Consider the following 21135-nt stretch of genomic DNA (forward strand, 5'->3'; position numbering starts at 1 on the left):
ATGCAAACAAAAGGGGGGGAAAGCGGGCACCCTTGTCTCGTCCCTCTTCCCAGGGGGAAAAATTTAGATTTAGTGTTGTTTGAAAATGCAGCCGCCAAAAGGGGATGAATAGAGTAATTCAACCCAGAAAATGAAACTTTCTTCAAAGCCAAACTTCTTGAGTGTAAAAAATGGATAGTTTCACTCAACCCGGTCAAAGGCCTTCTCTGTGTGTAGAGATATAACTACTTCTGGGCACTCTGACCTGGTCGAGTGGATAATATTAAACAGTTTTCTTAACCCTCATGCCCTCCTCGGTCATTTTTGTACATTTTTCTCAAGTTTCTTTTTTTTCATTTTGTGATCATTTTTGCTGTGTTACTGCTTATGGCATGACCTTTTGAAGGAACCTTTCTTGTCAGTCAAATTTTTTAAATCCAGTGTTTTTTACTCTTACATGTCTTTTATACTTAAATGATTAATTTTGTACCCTCTCGACACCTTCGTGGCAAAAATGCCCACACACACAAAAACTGTTATTAAATCATCATATATCAATATTTCTTTCAGTTTGTTTTTCATAAATCACTTAAACAACTTCTAACTTAACCAAAACCACCAAACATTTTCAGGATTTTAACCCTTTAAATGCCAGTTTATGTATTTGAAGTATTTCATTATTTATAAAAAAAAAAATTTTTTTTTTTTTTCCATATAATGAATAATATGTACGGTAGATGGGGCTTTGGTGGTGATTAGAGTTTTGGATATGTCAAAGATAAGCAACAAAACTGATTTGATTGCATTAGTATTTTTTATGTAGTTCCAGATACTCCCTTTGACTTCCATTATAACCACATGTTTTGATCTCACTGCCTTTACAGTATAAAACCATGCATTCTGTAAAGTCAGCATTTCATTTTGAACAAAAGTGGTCATATGACATTTTGACAGTATTTCACCATATTCAACCATTTTGCCCTTGTAGGCCGATGCATGAAACCATTGTATTTTTTCTAGTTATATTATGGAGCTGTGTGTGTGTGTGTGTGTGTGTGTGTGTGTGTGTGTGTGTTTATATGTATGTGTTGGGTGGGTGGGTGTGTGGTGTGTGTGTGTGTGTGTGTGTGTGTGTGTGTGTGTGTGTGTGTGTGTGTGTGTGTGTGTGTGTGTGTGTGTGTGTGTGAGAGATAGTTTGTGTAAATCTGGGTGAAAAAGGGCTTCTTTTGAAGGATGCATTTCATGTGTCTTTGAAGACGTGCTTGAATAAAAACATTGTCTCCTGCATTTGTTGTAAACAAAACCAACTATTAGTGTGTTCATGCACCTGGCTCGAGAAGGAGAGAATCATCTTTTTTGAGCTGGGCTTTGATGGGGGTAAATGTGGCTCTTCTTCCGGCCACTTCAGCGCTGTAGTCGGCATTGATGTGGATCTCCGACCCCTTGTAGTCCAGGAAGCCTCTTTTACACGCTAGCTGCATTATTCGTTGCTTCATCTGGAAGTGGTGAATACACGCTATAAACTGACGTGGTGCATCGACTTGCCTCTTCTGGACGGCTAGGCTATGCGCTCTATCAATGGCCACCGGGCGGGGGAAAAGCCTCAGCTCCAAAAACTTCTTGCAGGAAGGATTCTATGAAAGAGGTTGGTTGTTTGCCTTCTTCTTCCTCTGGTATGCCGGTTATTCGTATGTTGCATCTTCTGGATCTGTTCTCGAGGTCATCAACCTTCAGTTTAACTAGGCAGCTAAGTGTGGACTCCATTGTGGCCATTCTCTCGTCAAACTCATTCATCGCTGTTTCACTTGCTTGAATCATCTGATCATGTTTGGCGATGGTGGCGTAATTGGAAGAAATCTGTGCCGTTGGGTTGGCAATAATTCTCTCTTCCATGCCAGTTAGTAATTTTTGTATTTCAGTTAGAAACACTGGGCTGCCTTCTCCAACATGGTCATTGTTAGCCTGGTTTGAGGCTAGCTCTCTTCCACTGTTCCTGTTTTCGTTTTTTTTTGCCCTTGTTTGTCCTTATTGCTAATTTCAGCGAAAATTAAGCACGAAGTATGTCCAAGACATAAACAGGCATGTTACCAAAGTCTAAATATGTTTTTTGAATCAAGAATGTGAAATAAATGTCGAATTCAGACAGCGCTCTTCCGATCTGCTGCTTACTCCATTTTCCAAACCAGAGCGTTGCAAAACTAATTTAGCTTGGATATGAAAGAGAAGATACAGTTGTACAAGATTCCCTCTAACCTGCTGCATAGAGACAGAATGCATAGTGTCATACTCTGAAAGCCACCCCTACCGGAGGGGAAAACATCTCTTGCGAGCTCCGCGGGCCGCCGGCATTTGGTAGTCCAGTAACCCATAAATGGTTACCTTGCCCTAGGTATGGAGGGCCGCGGGCTGCCCTGTCTCGTCAGACTATGTGGAGCTCCTGAAGTCCGACACCGTCTTACCAAATTTGCATAGTTGATTTCTGGCATAAAAAAGTCTCAGAAGAGAATTTAGTAATGAAATAGGAGACGAACAATGTATAACATTGCAGTGTCTCAAATATGAGACCTGCGGTCGTCTCTACTGTGGGTTTATGTGCTTCGCTCAACCAATCAGTGTGCAGCTCATCTAAATATTCATGAGCATACCATATTTGGAAGAAAAGCTCTCGTTCCAAAATCAGCCATTCCACAGGGTAGCATTAGGGCCCATAGAATAGCACCCGGGCCATTTACAGCCCAGCAAATGTTGCATACCCTATTAGGAGACCTTAAGGAACAGTGTGAAATACCCTATATAAATCATTCTATCATCCCTTTAAAATGAAATAAATCAGAATTCAGAATCCACTCAAAAAAATGATAAAAATTACTGAATATGTTATTATGTAAAAGCTTAAACTTAATGTGATGTCCAGCAGAACACAAATAATAATTGACTGTTTGTATATGAAATAGACACATAGAAAGACACTGCTGACTCTGTACACTGTCGTGATTAAATGACCAAAGATACTTTAGCCACAAACACAAAGATCATCATCGTCTCATTCTCACAGCATTTGAGACAACAAAGACATTTGCAGAGTAACATGTAGAATTATTTACAATAAGCAGGTTTATCTTTTATAGTGTGTAAGTTTTATATTGTTCATGTGTGTAAAGTCTGTATGTTTACTATAATACTGATGGCCTCAGCTTCACACTGATTTAAAATGATAATCACATCTGGACTTACCGAGCCTTTCTGCAGTTCCTCACAGCTGGAATCAGTCTCCGTCGTCCCTCCAGTGATGTCTTGTACTTCTTCAGGTCCAACTCATGCAGAACCTCCTCTGACATCTGCAGCATGTAGGCCAGAGCTGAACAGTGGATCTCAGAGAGTTTCTTCTCTGATCTGTTCTCTGACTTCAGGAACTCTTGGATCTCCTGATGGACTGAGTGGTCGTTCATCTCCGTCAGACAGTGGAAGATGTTGATGCTTCTGTCAGGAGAGATATTATTACTGTTCATCTCCTTCAGGTTGTTGATGGCTCTCTGGATGATTTCTGGACTGTTGTCTGTCTGACCCAGCAGGCCTCCTAAGAGTCTCTGGTTGGACTCCAGAGAGAGGCCATGAAGGAAGCGCACAAACAGGTCCAGGTGGCCATTTTTACTCTCAAGGGATTTCTTCATGGCTGTCTCCAGGAAGACATCCAGGGATGAATTAATGTAGTATTCTCCCAGGAGGTCCTTGAGTACCTTTGTGTTCCTGTTGGTGTAACAGTGGAACAGGTAGACTGCAGCCAGAAACTCCTGAACACTCAGATGAACGAAGCAGTAGACTGTTTTCTGGAAGATCACACTCTCTCTTTTGAAGATCTCTGAACAAACTCCTGAGTACAGCGAGGCCTCTGTGACATCCAGACCACAGCGCTCCAGGTCTTCTTGGTAGAACATGAGGTTTCCTTTCTCCAGCTGTTCAAACGCCAGCCTCCCCAGCTTCAGAAGAACTTCCCTGTCAGCCTCCGTCAGCTCCTGTGGACTCGTCTCATGTCCCTCAGCATACTTGTTCTTCTTCCTCTTTGTCTGAACCAGCAGGAAGTGTGAGTACATGTCAGTCAGGGTCTTGGGCAGCTCTCCTCTCTGGTCTGTAGTCAACATGTGGTCCAGAACTGTAGCAGTGATCCAGCAGAAGACTGGGATCAGACACATGATGTGGAGGCTCCTGGAGGTCTTGATGTGGCAGATGATTCTGCTGGACAGCTCTTCATCACTGACTCTCTTCCTGAAGTACTCCTCCTTCTGGGCATCAGTGAAGCCTCGTACTTCTGTTACCCTGTCAACACACGCAGGAGGGATCTGATTGGCTGCTGCAGGTCGGGAAGTTATCCAGACGAGAGCCGAGGGAAGCAGCTTCCCCTGGATGAGGTTTGTCAACAGCACGTTGACTGATGACTTCTGTGTGACATCAGAAACAGCCTCATTGTTGTTGAAATCCAGGTAAAGTCTGCTTTCATCCAGGCCATCAAAGATGAAGAGAAGTTTAGAGCCAGCGAGCTGCTCTGCTGGGACCTCCTGTAATGATGGATGGAAAACACGGAGCAGCTCCAGAAGACTGTACTGCTCATCTCTGATCAAGTTCAGCTCCCTGAAGGAAAGAGGAATCACCAGACTGATATCTTGGTTCTCCAAACCCTCGGCCCAGTCCAGACAGAACTTCTGCACTGAGAAGGTTTTTCCAACGCCAGCGACGCCACTCATCAGAACCACTCTGATGTGTTTCTGTTGGTCAGGTGAGGCTTTAAAGATGTCACAGCACTTGATTGGAGAGTCATGGAGGGTCTTCTTCTTGGAAGCTGTCTCAAGCTGCCTCACCTCATGTTGGGTATTAACCTCTTCACTCTGTCCCTCTATGAGGTAGAGGAGAGTGTAGATCCTGTTCAGGAGGGTTCTACTTCCTGTTTCAACTCCTTCAGTCACACGTTCAAATGTCTCCTTCAGCCTGATCTTTTGTTTCTGACGACCAACATTCACTAAAAAAAAGCACAAAGGTGAGAGACAGAACAAGAAAAGTTGGTAATTTCATGATTATTTTTATTACCAATATGAAAACAATGCAGTTCATTTTTAGATGGATTTAAACTGTAATGATATTCATAATAATGTTAAATGTCTGTTCTGTTAGACTCAACAAATGTCTCAGTATTACAACAACCAGTGGTGTGTTCAGACATGAAGACATCAGCAGACAGATGGACAGACTTACTTTGTTCAGAGCTGCTCTGATTGGCTGTCTGCACTCCAGCTCTGGTCCTGGATCTGGACGGCTGCTCCTCCTCAGAAACATTACTGCTCTTCCTCTTTCTGTGAAAAGATTTCTTTATCAGTAAAATGATTTGTTGATTGTTGTTGAAAATTCTGAATCATTATTGGACCTTTGAGCTTAATTTTCATGAATATATTTTACAAGAACTAACTCAAAACACACATAATCAAGGTGAGCAACATAAAAAAGCTGTTTCACCAAATGTTGCACAATTATGATGTTTTCTGATTCAAGATGGCACCTAGCGAGTCACAACAGCTGATTGGAGGAAAGGCCAAACCAACCAAATATTTTGAGGCAGTTTTTTTATTTTGAGAAAAGAATTACCACATTTGACGTACATTTTCAGATTTTAAATAGTTTAAAAGACCTTTACAGTAACTTCAACATTCGGCTTTAAATCCCAGTAAAGATCCATCTGAGTTAGAAACCGTATCTGCACTAATAGTTCAGCATCATGAATATAAATCTTTTAGCAGAAGATTTTGTCTCAATTTTCAATGCATCATCTTCATCAGGTCAGCGGACAGTAAAACAGTCTCTTACTTTGTGTCTGAGGGTCCAGGTTCATTACCGACGTCTGGAGGATACTCTATGGACCGGTCACTCTTCATATACAGACAGCGAAATACTCCAGACTCTGCTCCGTCCTCCTCTTCCTCCAAATCACTCATCCTCTGATCTGAAGTCAGTCTGAGAGGGAGAACAGGAACACTGACTGTGAGCTCACAACATTTAGAGGAAACAAGTTTGTACAAGTCACAGGTAAGACTGGAAAAAACACACACCCACACACACATACATATACACACACACACACAGAGTCTTCAGTTTCCCATTTAGAGAAATGTGTTCAGGAGGGAACAGAAACTTCACAGAACTTGCTCGTCACATTCAAATAATAGCAGCAGGAAGAAGGATCATTTTTGTCCAGATGCAAATTATCAGAAGGAAACAAATCATTGCTGCTGCTGCGTACATTACCACATTCACATGATGTTGATGCAGAGATGTTCACAATTCATTTTTTGGAAGTCTCAAGTCTTTGAGGGGCAAGTTCAAGTCAAGTCTCAAGTCTTTTGCCACAAGTCCAAGTCAAGTCTCAAGTCTCTGGCCACCTAATCTGTCCCTAACACTGTATTGTTAAATCTTATGAATTCAAAGCATGTCCTGTAGCTCCTGTCCATACAGTACAGTATCAAAATCTGTTGTAGGATAACTTCATGGGGTCTATTTAACACATCCCTCTAGCCCTCGGACTAGGGCTGGGCGATAAATCGATATTATATCGATATCGTGATATGAGACTACATATCGTCTTAGCTTTTGGATATCGTAATATCGTGATATGACATAAGTGTCTTTTCTTGGTTTTAAAGGCTTCATTACAGTGAAGTGATGTACTTTTCTGAACTTACCAGACTGTTCTAGCTGTTCTATTATTAATGATTATTTATCTAAAATCTAAGTGTGAAGATATTGTGGGAGAGCACCAACTGTCAACTCTAGAATATATCGCCGCAATATCGATATCGAGGTATTTGGTCAAGAATATCATGATATCTGATTTTCTCTATATCGCCCAGCCCTATATCAGAAAATATGGGATGTAGAAATAAGCGCTGAAAATGTGTAGAAGAAAAATTTAACAATTTAAAACGTTTAAAAACCTTATGGAGCTTTGATTTCAAAAAAGGAACTCCTGTTGTTATACAGTATTTGTGTTTACATTTTATTGTTATTTGAACAGCTGAGCATTGAACCAGGTGAAGAAACCTGTTTATTATTTATTCATTTGATTTTGCAACTGTTCACTGAAATAGCCGGTTTCTATGAAACTACATGTGACATGTCATATTTGGCTTTGACTTTGAACATTTGCTCTCACTTTGCGGAAAAAAATATCGGGATATATATCGTATATCGATATTCAGCCAAAATATATCGGGATATGACTTTTGGTCCATATCGCGCAGCCCTACCTCGGACTTGGTGAAATATTAACCTATAGTCTGTCACATCATATGGATAAAACTATAAAGACACAATGAGCCTGTTCCCAGCATTAGCACAACACTTTGCGATGGTTAGCTCGTTACCTGTGACAATATATGCTAAATGTAATGTCCTTTCACTCAAAGAAAATGTCTAACGTCGAAGTGGGAATCAAAAGAATAGTGGCAGTGCCACACCAGTTACAGAACAACATGCATCTCAGTGTCAGTCCAAATTATGCACAATAAGCAGTTTGTACTCACAGATGTAATGCCATTTATTTATTTTTTACTCCGTGGGTCCCGCCTCCTGTGCGCCATGGATGTCTGAGCCTCGGCAACTACTAACTATAAAGATGCAATTTGCCTGTTCCTAGAATTAGCACAAAACTTTGTGATGGTTAGCTTGTTACCTGTGATGATATATGCTAAATTTAATGTATCTTTCACATTAGCAAGTGACTGACATATCTGGGTGCGTTTGGAGATGCCTGATGAAGTTCCACATTGTTGATCTGACATTTATTTTGGTGCCACACACCTTACATGTAGCTGTTTGCTTACTGCCACTGTTTACCAAGTTATTGAAAGCAAAACAAATTTTAACGTTTTAAGCGCATGGCATGAAGCGCCTAGTGCATATGCATTTTGGGGGTGTCCAAATCCACTTTTGCTAGTTTGACGGCGGCAAAAAAGGGTCCGTGCGCTAGGTGCAGTGTTGTGCCTGAACGCGTTCATTGAACGATAGTTAATGAACTCGTACATATTTTGGGCAAACGTGAACTGAACGATTACTGTATACTAACTGTATTACTGCCTGATGAACGTTACTGAGAACTCCTTCATTCTGGTGTCTGAACGGCACACTCTCTGTTTAACTTCGTTCTATACGGTGCCCGATTTCTATAGAGCCTTCCAGGCCAAAACCAGGGCTAAAACACACCGTAAACAGGCCTTCATATGTAGCGGAAAAAACACCCAATCTGGCAACACCAGCCACCAGTGTCGCACCACCGCATGGGTTATCAAAACAGACAGCAGCGTGGAGGCTTTGTATGATCATTTAAACGAGTTTTATGACATGGTCGGTGAGGATGCGAAAAATCTTAAATTTCTGTTCAAACTTTGCCCGCCGGCTTTCAAAAAGAAAATCCGCACTTCAGTCATATCCACAGCAAACCTGAAATGGCACGTTGAACTGATTGGATATGAAGATTAAATCTGATGCATAGTTTCAGTGTTAAAACTTAACATAATTAAAATAATAGCTGTCTGTGGTTCTATATGGGCTGTGGCAAGAATGTAGAAAAATAATAGCTTGTGGCAACATATGGAAAAAAACTATGAACTAGTTCAACATTTTGAAGTATGAACTATGAACTGAAATAATTGATTTTAAAATTTGTGAACTGAACTTTGAACTAGTTCATGTACAAAGTGAACTTTCCCAACACTGGCCAGGTGCATGGTTCAAAATGGTTGTACTTAGTGTCTTCATTAATCATAGGTGTGTTTTGGGCATGCAATAATCCAATCAGAGATCATCTCCCATTCCCTTTAAAAGCCAGGCGCATTTGGACCTTGGAGCATTGCTGTTATTATGGAGGATTTGCACCGTAATATTTTTATTTGTAATCTTCTGCATGTGTGTGTGCTGCTGTGTGTCCCTGTGTGTGTGTAACAAGCATAGTGTGCGCGCGCTGTGCACGAGCCTAGGAGCATTTTACTAATGCTCTGTTAAAATAACAATGAAATGCTGCGTTATTGACCAGGTTTTTGTTGGTCAATGGCGCGATCACTTCCCACCTGCCTCAAGACAGCAATACTCCCAGAATGCACCTGAACACACCTCCCTGTAAGACCAGCACGCCCAGAATGCACCTGAACACACCTCCCTGTAAGACCAGCACGCCCAGAATGCACCTGAACACACCTCCCTGTAAGACCAGCACGCCCAGAATGCACCTGAACACACCTCCCTGTAAGACCAGCATGCCCATGGTCGCACAGTTGGGCGCAGGTGCATTTGCTATTTAAACAACGTGGGTGCTGGATGGGAAATTGACAACCGCGTCGGTCATAAACTACCAAAGACACTTGCGTCTGGCTTTACACTGCGCTGCACCGGGTGCAAGATAGGGGCCCATAATGTCTAAACCATCTGAGGTAGACTGACCCCAAGCTACGTGGTCTAAACCATCCCATAATGTCTACGTGGTTGTGTAACGAAGGTTTATGCTTCTCTAGAAGCTAGAAGTCTGTATGAAATCAATCTTGTTTTAAGAAAAACTTGTTTTATCCGTGATCTTATGGAGAAAAACTACAGTACCCACAATCCTAAGCGTAACAGCAACAGGGTTGCATTTCTCCAAAAGTTAAGTCAGTCTCAACTTTTCGCCACAGGCCCATTGCGTTTTTTTGCATGTCCCCCCTGCAGCAACCCCCGCCACAACACACTTCCACACCTGCGTTTTTGACAGATGCTGGACGGCCGACGCAGGCTGTGTGAACGCAGCCTTAGGTCTTTCTCTTATCCTGCAAACAATGTCCCTAAAACATACACTAATTTGATTTAATTTGGTGCAATTACTTTTTGGGTGAGGCTATTTGCACCCCTGGTACAATTAGCAGTGTATGCTATTTGTACGCTGGTGCAATTAGAAATGAATGCTATTAGTACCCTTGATTGCACACAGCAATGTGTTCTATTAATACCCCGTCTGGTACAAATATCAATGTATGCTATTTGCACCCCTGTGCATTTACAGTACCTTGGCATATAGTTACACAGTTATCCATACTACTCGTGTATTACACCTTTTTGGAATATTATCGCCCTGACATTTTTACCCTAACCATAACCAATCCCACTCCTCTTGCCTAAACCTAACCAACCCAACCAGAGCAGGCATATTCATGAGTCTTCCCCTACCACCCTGCAAAAATACTATGGCGAGTGGATAGTGCCACGGATAACCTACCGAAGGACACTGTCGTGTGACTCTAACGTGTGGATTGACTACACCGTCGCCAGTGTACATCGTAGTTGATGAGTACGCCGCCACACCTAGCGTCGTCGCCAGACGTGCCCCTCCCCCCGAAAAAAGTGTGAATTCAAGTTCAATATACAGTAAGACTATAGCGTATAGGTTTAAAAGTGTTACAATTCATTCAATATATGTTCCAGGCCCTTTAGCCATTATACAAGTTGCTCTAAAAGTAGCCTACTGACAGTATAATAATAATACGATGAATTAAATTGTAGTATCTCATCAGCTTATGTGACCTGCGCACTGTTGGAAGAATGCGTAACTCTAACATTGATTGAACATCGGCGCCATCTACTGGATCATTGGCACTAATTGCCTTACTGTTTATAAGCTTCATAGATCTATTTACATGTAACTTTATGTACGTATGTGTATATGTATGCATGTATACACTTTATTATATTCAACTTATATATGTAGCCTACGTAGTAGTGAAACCTTCATGTTTAACTTACCTTGTTTATCTTTGTTTTTAGCCATAACTTATGTCTGTTTCTGTGTTGAAAGCAACACCTAGCCAGACTCAAATTCCCTTGTGTTTACACTTACATGGCCAATAAGCAGTTTCTGATAAAAATCCGAAATATACTGTAAGTTCTTTATTTAGTATCTTTGCAGAGACCCCCAATTAAAAAAGATTTGATTTGAGTCAAAGGCACCACGGTCTCGCTGTGTGGGCTGGCTCTCTGTTCTTTATCTAGCTAGTTGGCCTAGCTAAGACCAGCCAAATCACTGACTTATTTATTATGTAATGGGTAAATGTCAATCAAGCACCTTCATATTTGTTTTAACGTTGAATACCCTTAATAGTTCATTTGTTTGTATTTTTTGAGTGAATTGACGTTCATTTTGGGTAACAAGTGGACGCAACTATCACTAAGGCTGCAAGCTCCCTGCAAGTTATTTTTATGATTTTGATCATATATCTTGTGACTATACCTTCGTTACGGTCCTAAGGCGTAAGACAGTTGCTGATTGTTGTTGATTTTGGTTAAATATGCCAAATTGCTATTTTATTTATGATTGTTGTTCAAACGGCATCTGTCTCTTGTTGCCATGGAGACATTTCGAGTGTTCATTCAGCAGTTTAGTACTTTTTTTATAATCATGATGATATTATTAGCCACACATTATGAGTAACACATAAGAACCAGAAAGTAAGCAAAAGAACACTAACAAAATGTGAATCTAAACAATGACAATATACTTTACTCTAGTTCAATATTAGGGGAAAAGTCACCCTGACGACGTAGAAGGCGTCTGTTTCACACGTTTGTAAGGCGACGTACTTAGTTTAGACGTCTTTAGTAGGCGTAGATTTGATGGGAATTCTAAACATACGCCGTCACCACGTCGCCGCCGGAAAATGTTTGTACATGCACTCGCCGCCTAGTCACCGGTAGTCTCTCGTCTGCAATCCCCATTAAATCAATTCCACACGGTTTGGCGACGACAGGGAGGGTAACCTGCTCCTTCTCCTGGTTATCCTTTGAATGACACAATCCACTCGCCATAATCCCACCGCACAATTGCCACCCAACAGTGCCGGTTCGCTTTTGTTGGTCTGAACGTGCCCTAAACCATAAAAAAGGGACCAGAGTTTGGTCCCCAGATGGAGTCCCGACGATGTAGTTATTACATATAACACACACACACGTCTTTACATCCGTTTACTCTCACAGAGACTTTAACAGTAAATTGATTAATGTTGGATTAACACTCACCCTGCCTCAGCCTTCAGTTTCCTCCTCCTGCTCTCTTCTGTCCTCTCTAATGGTGCGTTCTTTTTGTCCACCGAAGTCGATTTACGACTTGTTTTCCGGAGTTACGAACCGGAAGTTGCAAAAAGAGCGCCACCGAGGTTGTATATACGACTCGTCAAGTCGTCTGAACTCAGAGGACCCCGAGTTCACTTTCAAAGATGGCTACGTCCTGCATCACACGTAGTAAACATTGTGGTTTTCTACAATTTTAAGCACTTTGTGATAGAAATTTTCTTGCAGCAGCAGAGTTTAGTAAATATCAATGATAAAAATGAATACGAATAAAGACTGTTTGAGAATCAAACCAAAATCTGGTCTTTGAGCATTTATTATATTTTGCAAAATATGAGAATACAGATTCACAGGTACACGCAGTACAACTGAATGAGCATTTCTAACTAAAAGTCTAAATATCCAAACATTATTTAGTGAAAAAACTCCGTTAAGCCATCCCTCTCCAAGTATCTTTAGCATACTGTCACTTTCTTAAGAAAAATACAATAGACAGTCAGATCATCTCTCAACCTTCCATTCTGCTCCTGTGTCTCCTATATTAGACTAAACACCTGCTTATCTCTGGAGACAGAAAGAGATACGCTTCACACAGTGTTATAGCCTTCTTCACTTTATCTGCAAAAAATAAGCAAATGAGGAGCTGCAATTCTTTATCGCAAATAACTTCTGCCATTGCTCACAGTCTACAAGGCCAGCTCTCTCACTGGTGCCTTTAAGTCTACAGGAAGAAACAGGATTATATGGAGGTTTAAAACAATCTTTAAACAAATGGTCAATATCATTAAACAAATGGTTAAAATAAAATTTGCCACCACAGTCCACCCTTTTGATTACAAAATAATCACAAAAATAAATTTTACCTTTAAAGATTCAATCATTAATCATATAATCAAACTTATGGATATAATTGTCTATTGCTGAAATGCTGTTTTTGAAAAAGGTAAAAAAAAAAAACTTTTAATTGTAGCAAACTTTCACGTCTAAGTAAAAATCATTAAAACAAAATTTTAATCAGTCTTACACATTATCAGAAACAATGTCCAGGACCTCATCATCATATCTGGACATACGAAACAAGTCAGAGGACTCAGTGTTCTGAAGTGCCTGATACTGTATCATGTTTACCATGAAGATGGAGGAAATCATTTTCTTGACTAGTGGGATTATGCAGCATACACAGATCAGGAAACCAAACATCAAAGTTATTAGTGGTGCAACAAATCTAGCTAACCAAGCTTTCCATCCCCCTTGAAAAACCCAGGCCCACCAGTCCCATCCTGCATAGTGTTCTGGGACGTCCTGTGCTTTGAGGTTAGTCAAAAGTAGGTTCAAGTGGTGAATGGTGTCAGTGATGTTTCCTGAAATGTCTGGGATGAATGTGCAGCAGTGTGTTCCAATGATGTGACACAATCCCCCCTGTGCTGCTAGCAATAGGTCCAATCCCATCTGATGCTGCATTACCATGTTTCTCATAGCTCGCATAACAGGAGGAAATTCTCCAAACCCTGAAATCATCATAGCAGTCAAATTCTCAAGACTTTCCTGAACCTGATCAATATTATGTGCATTTTTCACTGTCCCATACCAAGGAAAGAATCCTGCTGCAAATTTAGTCCCTGGGCTGGTAACCTCTCTCTTTTCTCTAGTAGAAACATCAGATGTGGGCACGTACATGGGATAGTGGTGAGTTGTATGCACAAGGGAAGTCATAACTGTAATGGCAGGTGGCAAATATATCATACTACATCTTCCTGCCCATCGTGGAGTCAAAATCTGATACCAATGATCTCCGCAAAGCCAAACATAATCCACTAGAGACCCTGCGCCAGAATCATCAGGCCAACGCATGGTGTGAGTCAAAGATGGTATCAGTACTGAAGCACTAAGATACCCCGGTGTGGAGTGTAAGCATGCACTAATGTTTAATTTCCCTGTTGCGCACGTACAATTCAAAGTCTGCTGACAACCCGTGGTTACCCCCAAATACTGAGAACCCATACGACAAGATCGTTCAATGCATAGGGCATGCGTCAAATTCTTCATAAGGCTATGGTGAAACTGTCCTATACTATCAGATGCTTTTCCATTTTTAGTTGTGAAGATAGTACCATTCGGAGCACGCACAGTGCGATTCGCAAAACCTCCACAAGGTGAAGGTTGAATAGAAGCCAAATAGAACCGACCCCCCTCCTCTCTAACATCCTTGAGTGCTGTCAGAGCACAGACAACTTCTGTGAGATTCAATGTGTGTGGTTTTACTGGGGTAGCCTGCTTCTGAGACTGGGGAAATAGTGGGCAAACATAACAAGAGTCATTATACCCTACATCACGTGTGAGCTTCTTAACCAGGCCAAGCCATGCATTAGTGGAGAATGCATCATTCTCATCAGAAGATCCCCATCTGTTAGATAAACTTTCAAAAGTCTGCGGCAAATGTGGTGATTCTGTGTGAGATGTGTGAGGTGAGATTACTTCAAGGTAGAAAGATCCGCAGGGAAGCCTCCCTAAGGTCATAATACACACAACAAAGTAACCTTGGTCGGAATACTGAGCATTGGTCAATGTTAACAAGATGCCTGTTGAGGAATAGTTTACTTTCCTTATTGACAATCTATTGGTTAGGTTCGTGTGGTCGTTAGGAACTTCATAGCCCCAACCCACATCACCCGTAACCCAAACAGCCTGCTTCCATGAGGAACATATGGGTCCTCCTTCTCTGTAGTATCCTAAATCCATTATCACTGCAATGTAACATACATATACCTCTCTCTCTCCTTTCTCCCCGCACCACACATAGTCACAGGGCTGAAGCATAAGAGTGGATGTAGTGTTGACCATGATAGTAACATTAGCTCTGTGATACCTGCTGTACTCTGAACGCCATCTACTCCTAGACGCAGAAACTGTGGAACGCGTCACTCGCTTTCCCCTCCCATGCTCCTCACTAGTGTTCCTAGTGTGTCTGGGTGTGTCTGTGTCATTGGGAGAAGTGGTGTTGGAAAAAGTGGTTATTTCAGTCAGCGGTTTATCATATTTTCCTAACATTATAAATGCAAAGATCACAAATGCAGTAATGAAGACTAAACCCAGTACAAATTTGGACCCCCCGAATCTCCTCGGAGGGTACCACTTCAGTAGTTTCTCGTGCTGCTCCATTGTGTGTGCGTATCACAGCACTCTGCTCCTGTATGTGTGTGTGTGTGGTGTGTGTGTGTGTGTGTGTCTCTGTGTGTGTGTGTGTGTGTGTGTGTGTGCCTGAGCACACTGCTCTGTGTCACAGAGGAATGTCAACAGTTCCTCAGTGTAAGGAAAACAAGGAATGTGCTGTGAGTGTCAGAGCTGTCAGAGCTCAACAGAATGAGTGTTGTTCAGGAATGTGCTGTGTCAATGGTACAATACCAGTATGTTGGTCACACTTTCTCTCCTCCTTTCAGTGTGTTGCAAATCAATGAGAAAAACTCCAGTTTTTCCCCGATTGATTTCAGAGATAGCACAGAACGCCGTCTGTCAGGCTGGTCTCTGAATCAGTTTCCCTCGTAGGTGACTCAGCAGGGAACCTGCTCTTCACTTGTTGCAGGTGTTAGCGAACCTGGCACCTCTCCTGGGTCCGGAACCTGTTTGCAGTGTGTTGCGTGCACCCACGTGGATCGTTCTGCGACCTTGACTGCTGTGTGAGTGACCAGGAGGATCTGGAAGGCTCCTTCCCAACGTCTGGACTGCCAGTTCTTCCTCCTGAAGCTTTTGATCACCACAAAGTCCCCAGGCCGGAGCTTATGCAGTGGTCCCTCAGCTGGTTTAGGCAGACCTGCTGAAACCTGTTTTCTTATGTCAGAAAGAGCAGAAAAAAGTTGGGTGCAGTATTTCAACATGTCATGTTCACATAGAGCTGTTGAGGGAATTGCCGCCTTTGGCATTTCTGTCCTTACATAAGGAGGCCTGGCAAACAGAATCTCATACGGACTGAGATTGGAACGAGATTGTGTACGCATTCGCATATACATTAGGACCAAAGGAAGCGCCTTTGTCCAAGGGAGGCCTGTGTCTGCACAGCATTTAGCTAGTTTTGCTTTTAACGTCCCGTTAATGCGTTCCACCAAGCCTGCGGACTGGGGATGATAAACACAATGCGTCTTGGTGTTTATCCCGATAAAGAAGCTTATCTGTGTTATTGCTGAGTTTACAAAATGAGCTCCATTGTCGCTAGACAAAAGGCTAGGTATTCCCCATCTGGGAATAATTTCAGTCATTAAAGCTTTTGCCACCACTGAAGCTGTCTGTCTTTTGGCCGGAAACACCTCCACCCATTTAGAGAACATATCAACCATAACGAGGCAATGTTTTTTCCCCTCTGACGGTGTTAGCTCAACAAAATCCATCATCAGATGTTCAAATGGTCGTGTTGGTGGTTTGTGTGCTGCCTGTCGTGTTACATTCACTCCTCTGCCAATGTTGTGTTGTGCGCATATTATGCAAGCTTTACAAAATTTTTCTGCAAATGTAGTGAACCCCTTTGTAAATCATGTCTGCGTGATAGCTACCACCATTCCCCCTTTTGAAATATGGTCCAACCCATGTGTCAACTTAGCAAAATGTGGGAAAAAGTGTTTTGGGAGACATGGTTTAGAATCTGGCCCTAGCCAGATGCCAGTGTTAAAGGTGCACCCTACTGCTTTCCACTGTTGTCTTTCTTGTGGTGTAGCATGTGTCTGCATAGCAATCACAGACTCTGGAAGGGAGAAGTGATCCTCTGCAGTGAGAGCTAAGGTGTCAAGTGTGAGGAACAAGAGATTTTCTCCTTTCTCCTGGTATGCTCATGAATATTTAGATGAGCTGCACACTGATTGGTTGGGTGAAACACACACACACACACAGTTGCGAGAAATCAACTATGTAGAGGTCAAATATGGACCGTTTTACGAAAATTGATGGCTGTGTTGGAGTTCAGAAGCTCCGTCATGGCCGGAAGCCCGCGGCGCTTCATACCCAGTGCAAAGTCTGGTTTCAGGGTGACTGGACTTCCAAACGCCGGTGCCCTGACAGAGCTCCAGGGCCTGCAGCTCGCTGTTCTTCCTCCTCTCTCCTGCTGAGTGGCTGGTGTGTGTGAGTGAGGGCGTGGTCAGCGAGCTTGTTACGCCCGTAATCTCTTACCGCAGGTTCCAGTTAATCTTATAATGGATATGTGTGTTGAGTTATTTAAACAAACGATTGGGGAAATAAATGGCTCTGTCTGCGAGTCCCCTGATAGAGCTCCAGCCAGATCACAGAGGGGTCTGTGGAGGTGGACAGGCTGGGCGGCGAGGCAGCAACCCAGACAGGTACCGGCCGCATGTAAATGTTGGGGCGTGTCAAAGAGAGAGACTAGAGCCAAATAACGTAAACCCCCAGATTTGATGTCAGCTAGTAGCTTTGTTGAGATTCGCAAATTTTCAGCAGCAGTATCAAATTGTCAGATGTGCAGAGGAAAGAGGTGTCAATGGGACTTTGAGGTTCTATATATGTCTATTTTACCCACCGAACTGTCGTAATTCAACTATGACAAGGTAAAATCAGTTTTGCATTCTATCACCCCTTTAAACAAATTTGAATTGGATATGAAAGACAAAAAAAGAATTTCTTTGTAATTAACACAAAATCTCTGAGTGTCTTTCTTGATGTGCATATTGCATTAGTTGATATCGCTAATCAACGACAAGAAAACGTTATGTTGTGCATCCTTAGTCTGTGCTGTCTGACTCACAAATGTCTCTGTATTACAACAACCAGTGGTGTGTTCAGACATGAAGACATCAGGGGTCCGTTCCAGGTAGAGTTTTCGGTTCCAGAACAGCTGATATAAGTTGGTTCAATCAACTCGGAGTAGGTTCACTCAGGGTTACTATAAAAAGGCAGTATGAATGGAGCCATGATTCTACGATTCACCATGGTAACAATCACAAATAAACGGGTCGGCGGAAATACTCATGCACACAAACAGCGAGTTTGAACATGCATTTCATTAAAAAAGCAAGACTGTGTCTGCTGCTGCAAAAGAGAGAGAATTGGTGTGGGAGAAAATTGATGCTCGAGTCAATGCGTACGCATTCACAGTGTATTCATTTCATATTTAATCACAGTTAACTTATAATCTTACTGGTGAAAACTAGAATTGTATTACACCTTTAATCTCATTTAGGTGTAATCCTGCAGGTGAAAAAGTAAACTAATCCCATTCTGAGGCTGCAACACCATGATCATTAACAGAACTATAATGTATAATCATTTATTTCTTTTTAATGGCTCTCACTGGTTTGTGTCCAGGGAACACTACAAAAACGTTTAAAAAACATTTCAGAGCGAGTCACACTTTTCTGATTGCTCTGCATACAGTGGCTTTACTATTACAGTATGATCCGCTACACTGTTATAAAGAAAACTGCTGTTTGCAAACTGTCCACGATGGCTGATGTCAGGTATCTACATATCTAATGTCAGTGATATGAGGACGATAAGGTATCTACATATCTAATGGACTGTGATAAAAAATACCTCTCAAATCGGTTATGTGGAAATGAAAATACATCTATCTATATCTATCTCGGGACTCAATACCCACGTAAACTCTCTGTGAATTAATACAGCTTTTTCATCAATGGGATCGTCAACAAAAGGACATGTTTGAGAAAAAAAACGTTTTATAATCTGCCTAACATAAACCAATTCGTTTTTTTTATTCATGCAAATAACAAACTGCATTAAAATGCGCCTGATACAGACTGAATGAATGAATGAGGAAATGAGTGAGGAGAAACCTCGAGTTTCCGTGTGTTCATGGACATCGGAAAAACATTTTTCCGAGTGAAAACGTCACCATTCACGTAACTTCCTGTGGGAATCAGAGGTGGGAAACTCGGACTGGATTTTCATAACCAAGTTCCCCAGTTGGTGACGCGTTGTTGACAACTGACGTTTGATGGAGGCGACTTTGGTTCACTGAACATATTTCAACGACAATAAACTGTTTATTGTGGACAAACGCCTCTGCCAAGAAACATACAAACACATAACATGTTTAAAATTATTCATAAATAGGCCCATGTATAAAAAAATTAACACCTTATCTGTGTCCTTTCCCGTTGGTTGTCCTGCAGATAACACAAACAAACACCTGGCCATGTGCTGTTTGGATGCTCGCATAAGAAACCAGCAGCAGATCTTTTGTTATTGTGTCCTCCATGTTCTCACCACCAGATGCTCTAGGCTCCGCCCAACCGTTGGTGGCAGTCATGCAACAAGTTGTTATGCCAAACGCCCAATATAACAGAAGAAGAAGAACACTCATCCTGACCAGGTGAATGCTGGCAGTCGGAAAAACAACGCAACCAGGGGGGCGGTGCCTGTTATTCCGAGGTGGCATGAACGCAGCATTATTTTGTTCAGAGCTGCTCTGATTGGCTGTCTGCAGTTGTTACGACCCCTCCCTTTTCTGCCTGCTGTTGGCTTCTCTGGCTTCCCTGGCTGGGCTGGGAGTTTGGGAGGGGTCGGTAGCTAATTGGTGGACACCTGGGTACACCTCAACCAAGATTATTACCAAGATTATTAATGCAAGTCATGTGTCATTGTTGAACCCTCTCTGCCTTCTCCTTCTCCTAGGTTGTCTGGTTTCCCCTCTGTGTCACATGTGTTGATTTGTGAACAGCTTTGGTTATGGATCTGGACATATTCTTTAAATCCGAAGCTTTGCTCTCTCTATGAAAACATTTCTTTATCACTAAAAATATTTGAAACATATCGGGCCAGTTGTTCAAAACATTTCATTTGGATCAAAATGATCCGGATTTGGAAATCCAATTTTTTGCTATTCAGGATCAGGTAATCCGTCTACTTTTATGCCGGTTTTTCAAAGCAACATTGGACTGGATCACCCTGATCCAGACAGACAGTTTTCAAGATTACTAAATCAGGATTACCAGTGCTCTAAATGGGACAACATATCACAATGTGGGCTACCAGCTGTGTAAAGAACAGGTAGGAGAGCCAACATGGGGTCACTGTAAGTGTTTCTTATTTTGAGACAAAACACAAAAATAACATAACCATCCACTTCCATTCATAATTTCTTTCATGACCCCTCATCTGAGCCACAACAAATAAAAACAAATATATACATTTACATCATATACATTAACAAATACATTATGGATATTTTGAAAACATCTTAAAAGCAAAACAAAAGGCTAAATGTCCAATAGTTAACAAAATAAAGAATGTTCAAGGTTCTTCTTCATGAGGAGGAGAGACCAGCATCTCCAAGCTGTGCTTGTAGTAGGCGGATCTGAAGTTTCACTTTTTTTTGCTGCAGTTTGGTCAGCTTGATTTGTTCCTCTGCCAGGACGATCTGTGCTTCTGCTCTTTCACTTTCTCCTGACATGGGGACAAGATCATTTTTATTTTGATTTTATTTTTACTTTACTGAATAGCTTAATTGGTAGCCTATATCTACTTCATCTACTTTATCACTGTTACAACGGTTACACAAGTCAAGTGCAAAATATAAATAAAAGTATATACACTAAATGATACAAATGTATTATTTGACCAATTTTAAAGTTTTACTACATTTCTTCTTCCAGGAATCCACCTTGAAATCCTACCCCCCTGTTGGGATCAGGATAATCCTGTTTTTTTTAATCAAAGTTATCCAAATCCTACGGACAAGTTTTGATCAACACAAACTGAAGGTTTGATCCAGATTAAAACTAGGATTGGATTCCGTGATCTAATCTGATTTCAGATTCCTTCTTTCTCTTTTGAACAACCCATTTTCAAGATTTGAACCTTTGAACAACTGGCCCATCAAGATTTCAAGAGAGTCAGTCAAGTTTCAACAGAGGTTAGAAGAGGTCTGAATAGTGAGGAAGACCAGCATGTAACAGAATTTATAGAAATTTAAAATACAAACACAAAATCAAGAAATACATGATACATCATATAATACATCAGCAGGAAAGAACTGAACCTGAGTCATAAAATGAGTTAGTAGTCGTTGTCTTA

The 21135-nt window shown here is 41.6% G+C and overlaps 1 protein-coding gene across 2 annotated transcripts in view; it reads right to left on the reverse strand.

Moving 5' to 3' along the window:
• Positions 1–21135, reverse strand: part of LOC114561482 (NACHT, LRR and PYD domains-containing protein 12-like) — a 96409-nt gene that overhangs the window by 39943 nt on the left and 35331 nt on the right. The window contains exons 1-4 of one of the 2 annotated variants that reach the window (XM_028587525.1): positions 12052–12086; positions 5830–5976; positions 5224–5321; positions 3214–4990 (exon numbers count right to left, since the gene is read on the reverse strand). In XM_028587525.1, the coding sequence (XP_028443326.1) occupies positions 3214–4990; positions 5224–5321; positions 5830–5957 (2003 nt within the window). In that variant the 5' untranslated portion in view covers positions 5958–5976; positions 12052–12086. Of the gene's footprint in view, positions 1–3213; positions 4991–5223; positions 5322–5829; positions 5977–12051; positions 12087–21135 lie in introns of those variants that run through there. The other variant, XM_028587526.1, reaches the window with a different exon arrangement.

This window comes from Perca flavescens, chromosome 9 (genome assembly GCF_004354835.1).
Source record: "Perca flavescens isolate YP-PL-M2 chromosome 9, PFLA_1.0, whole genome shotgun sequence".
Taxonomy (NCBI): domain Eukaryota; kingdom Metazoa; phylum Chordata; class Actinopteri; order Perciformes; family Percidae; genus Perca; species Perca flavescens.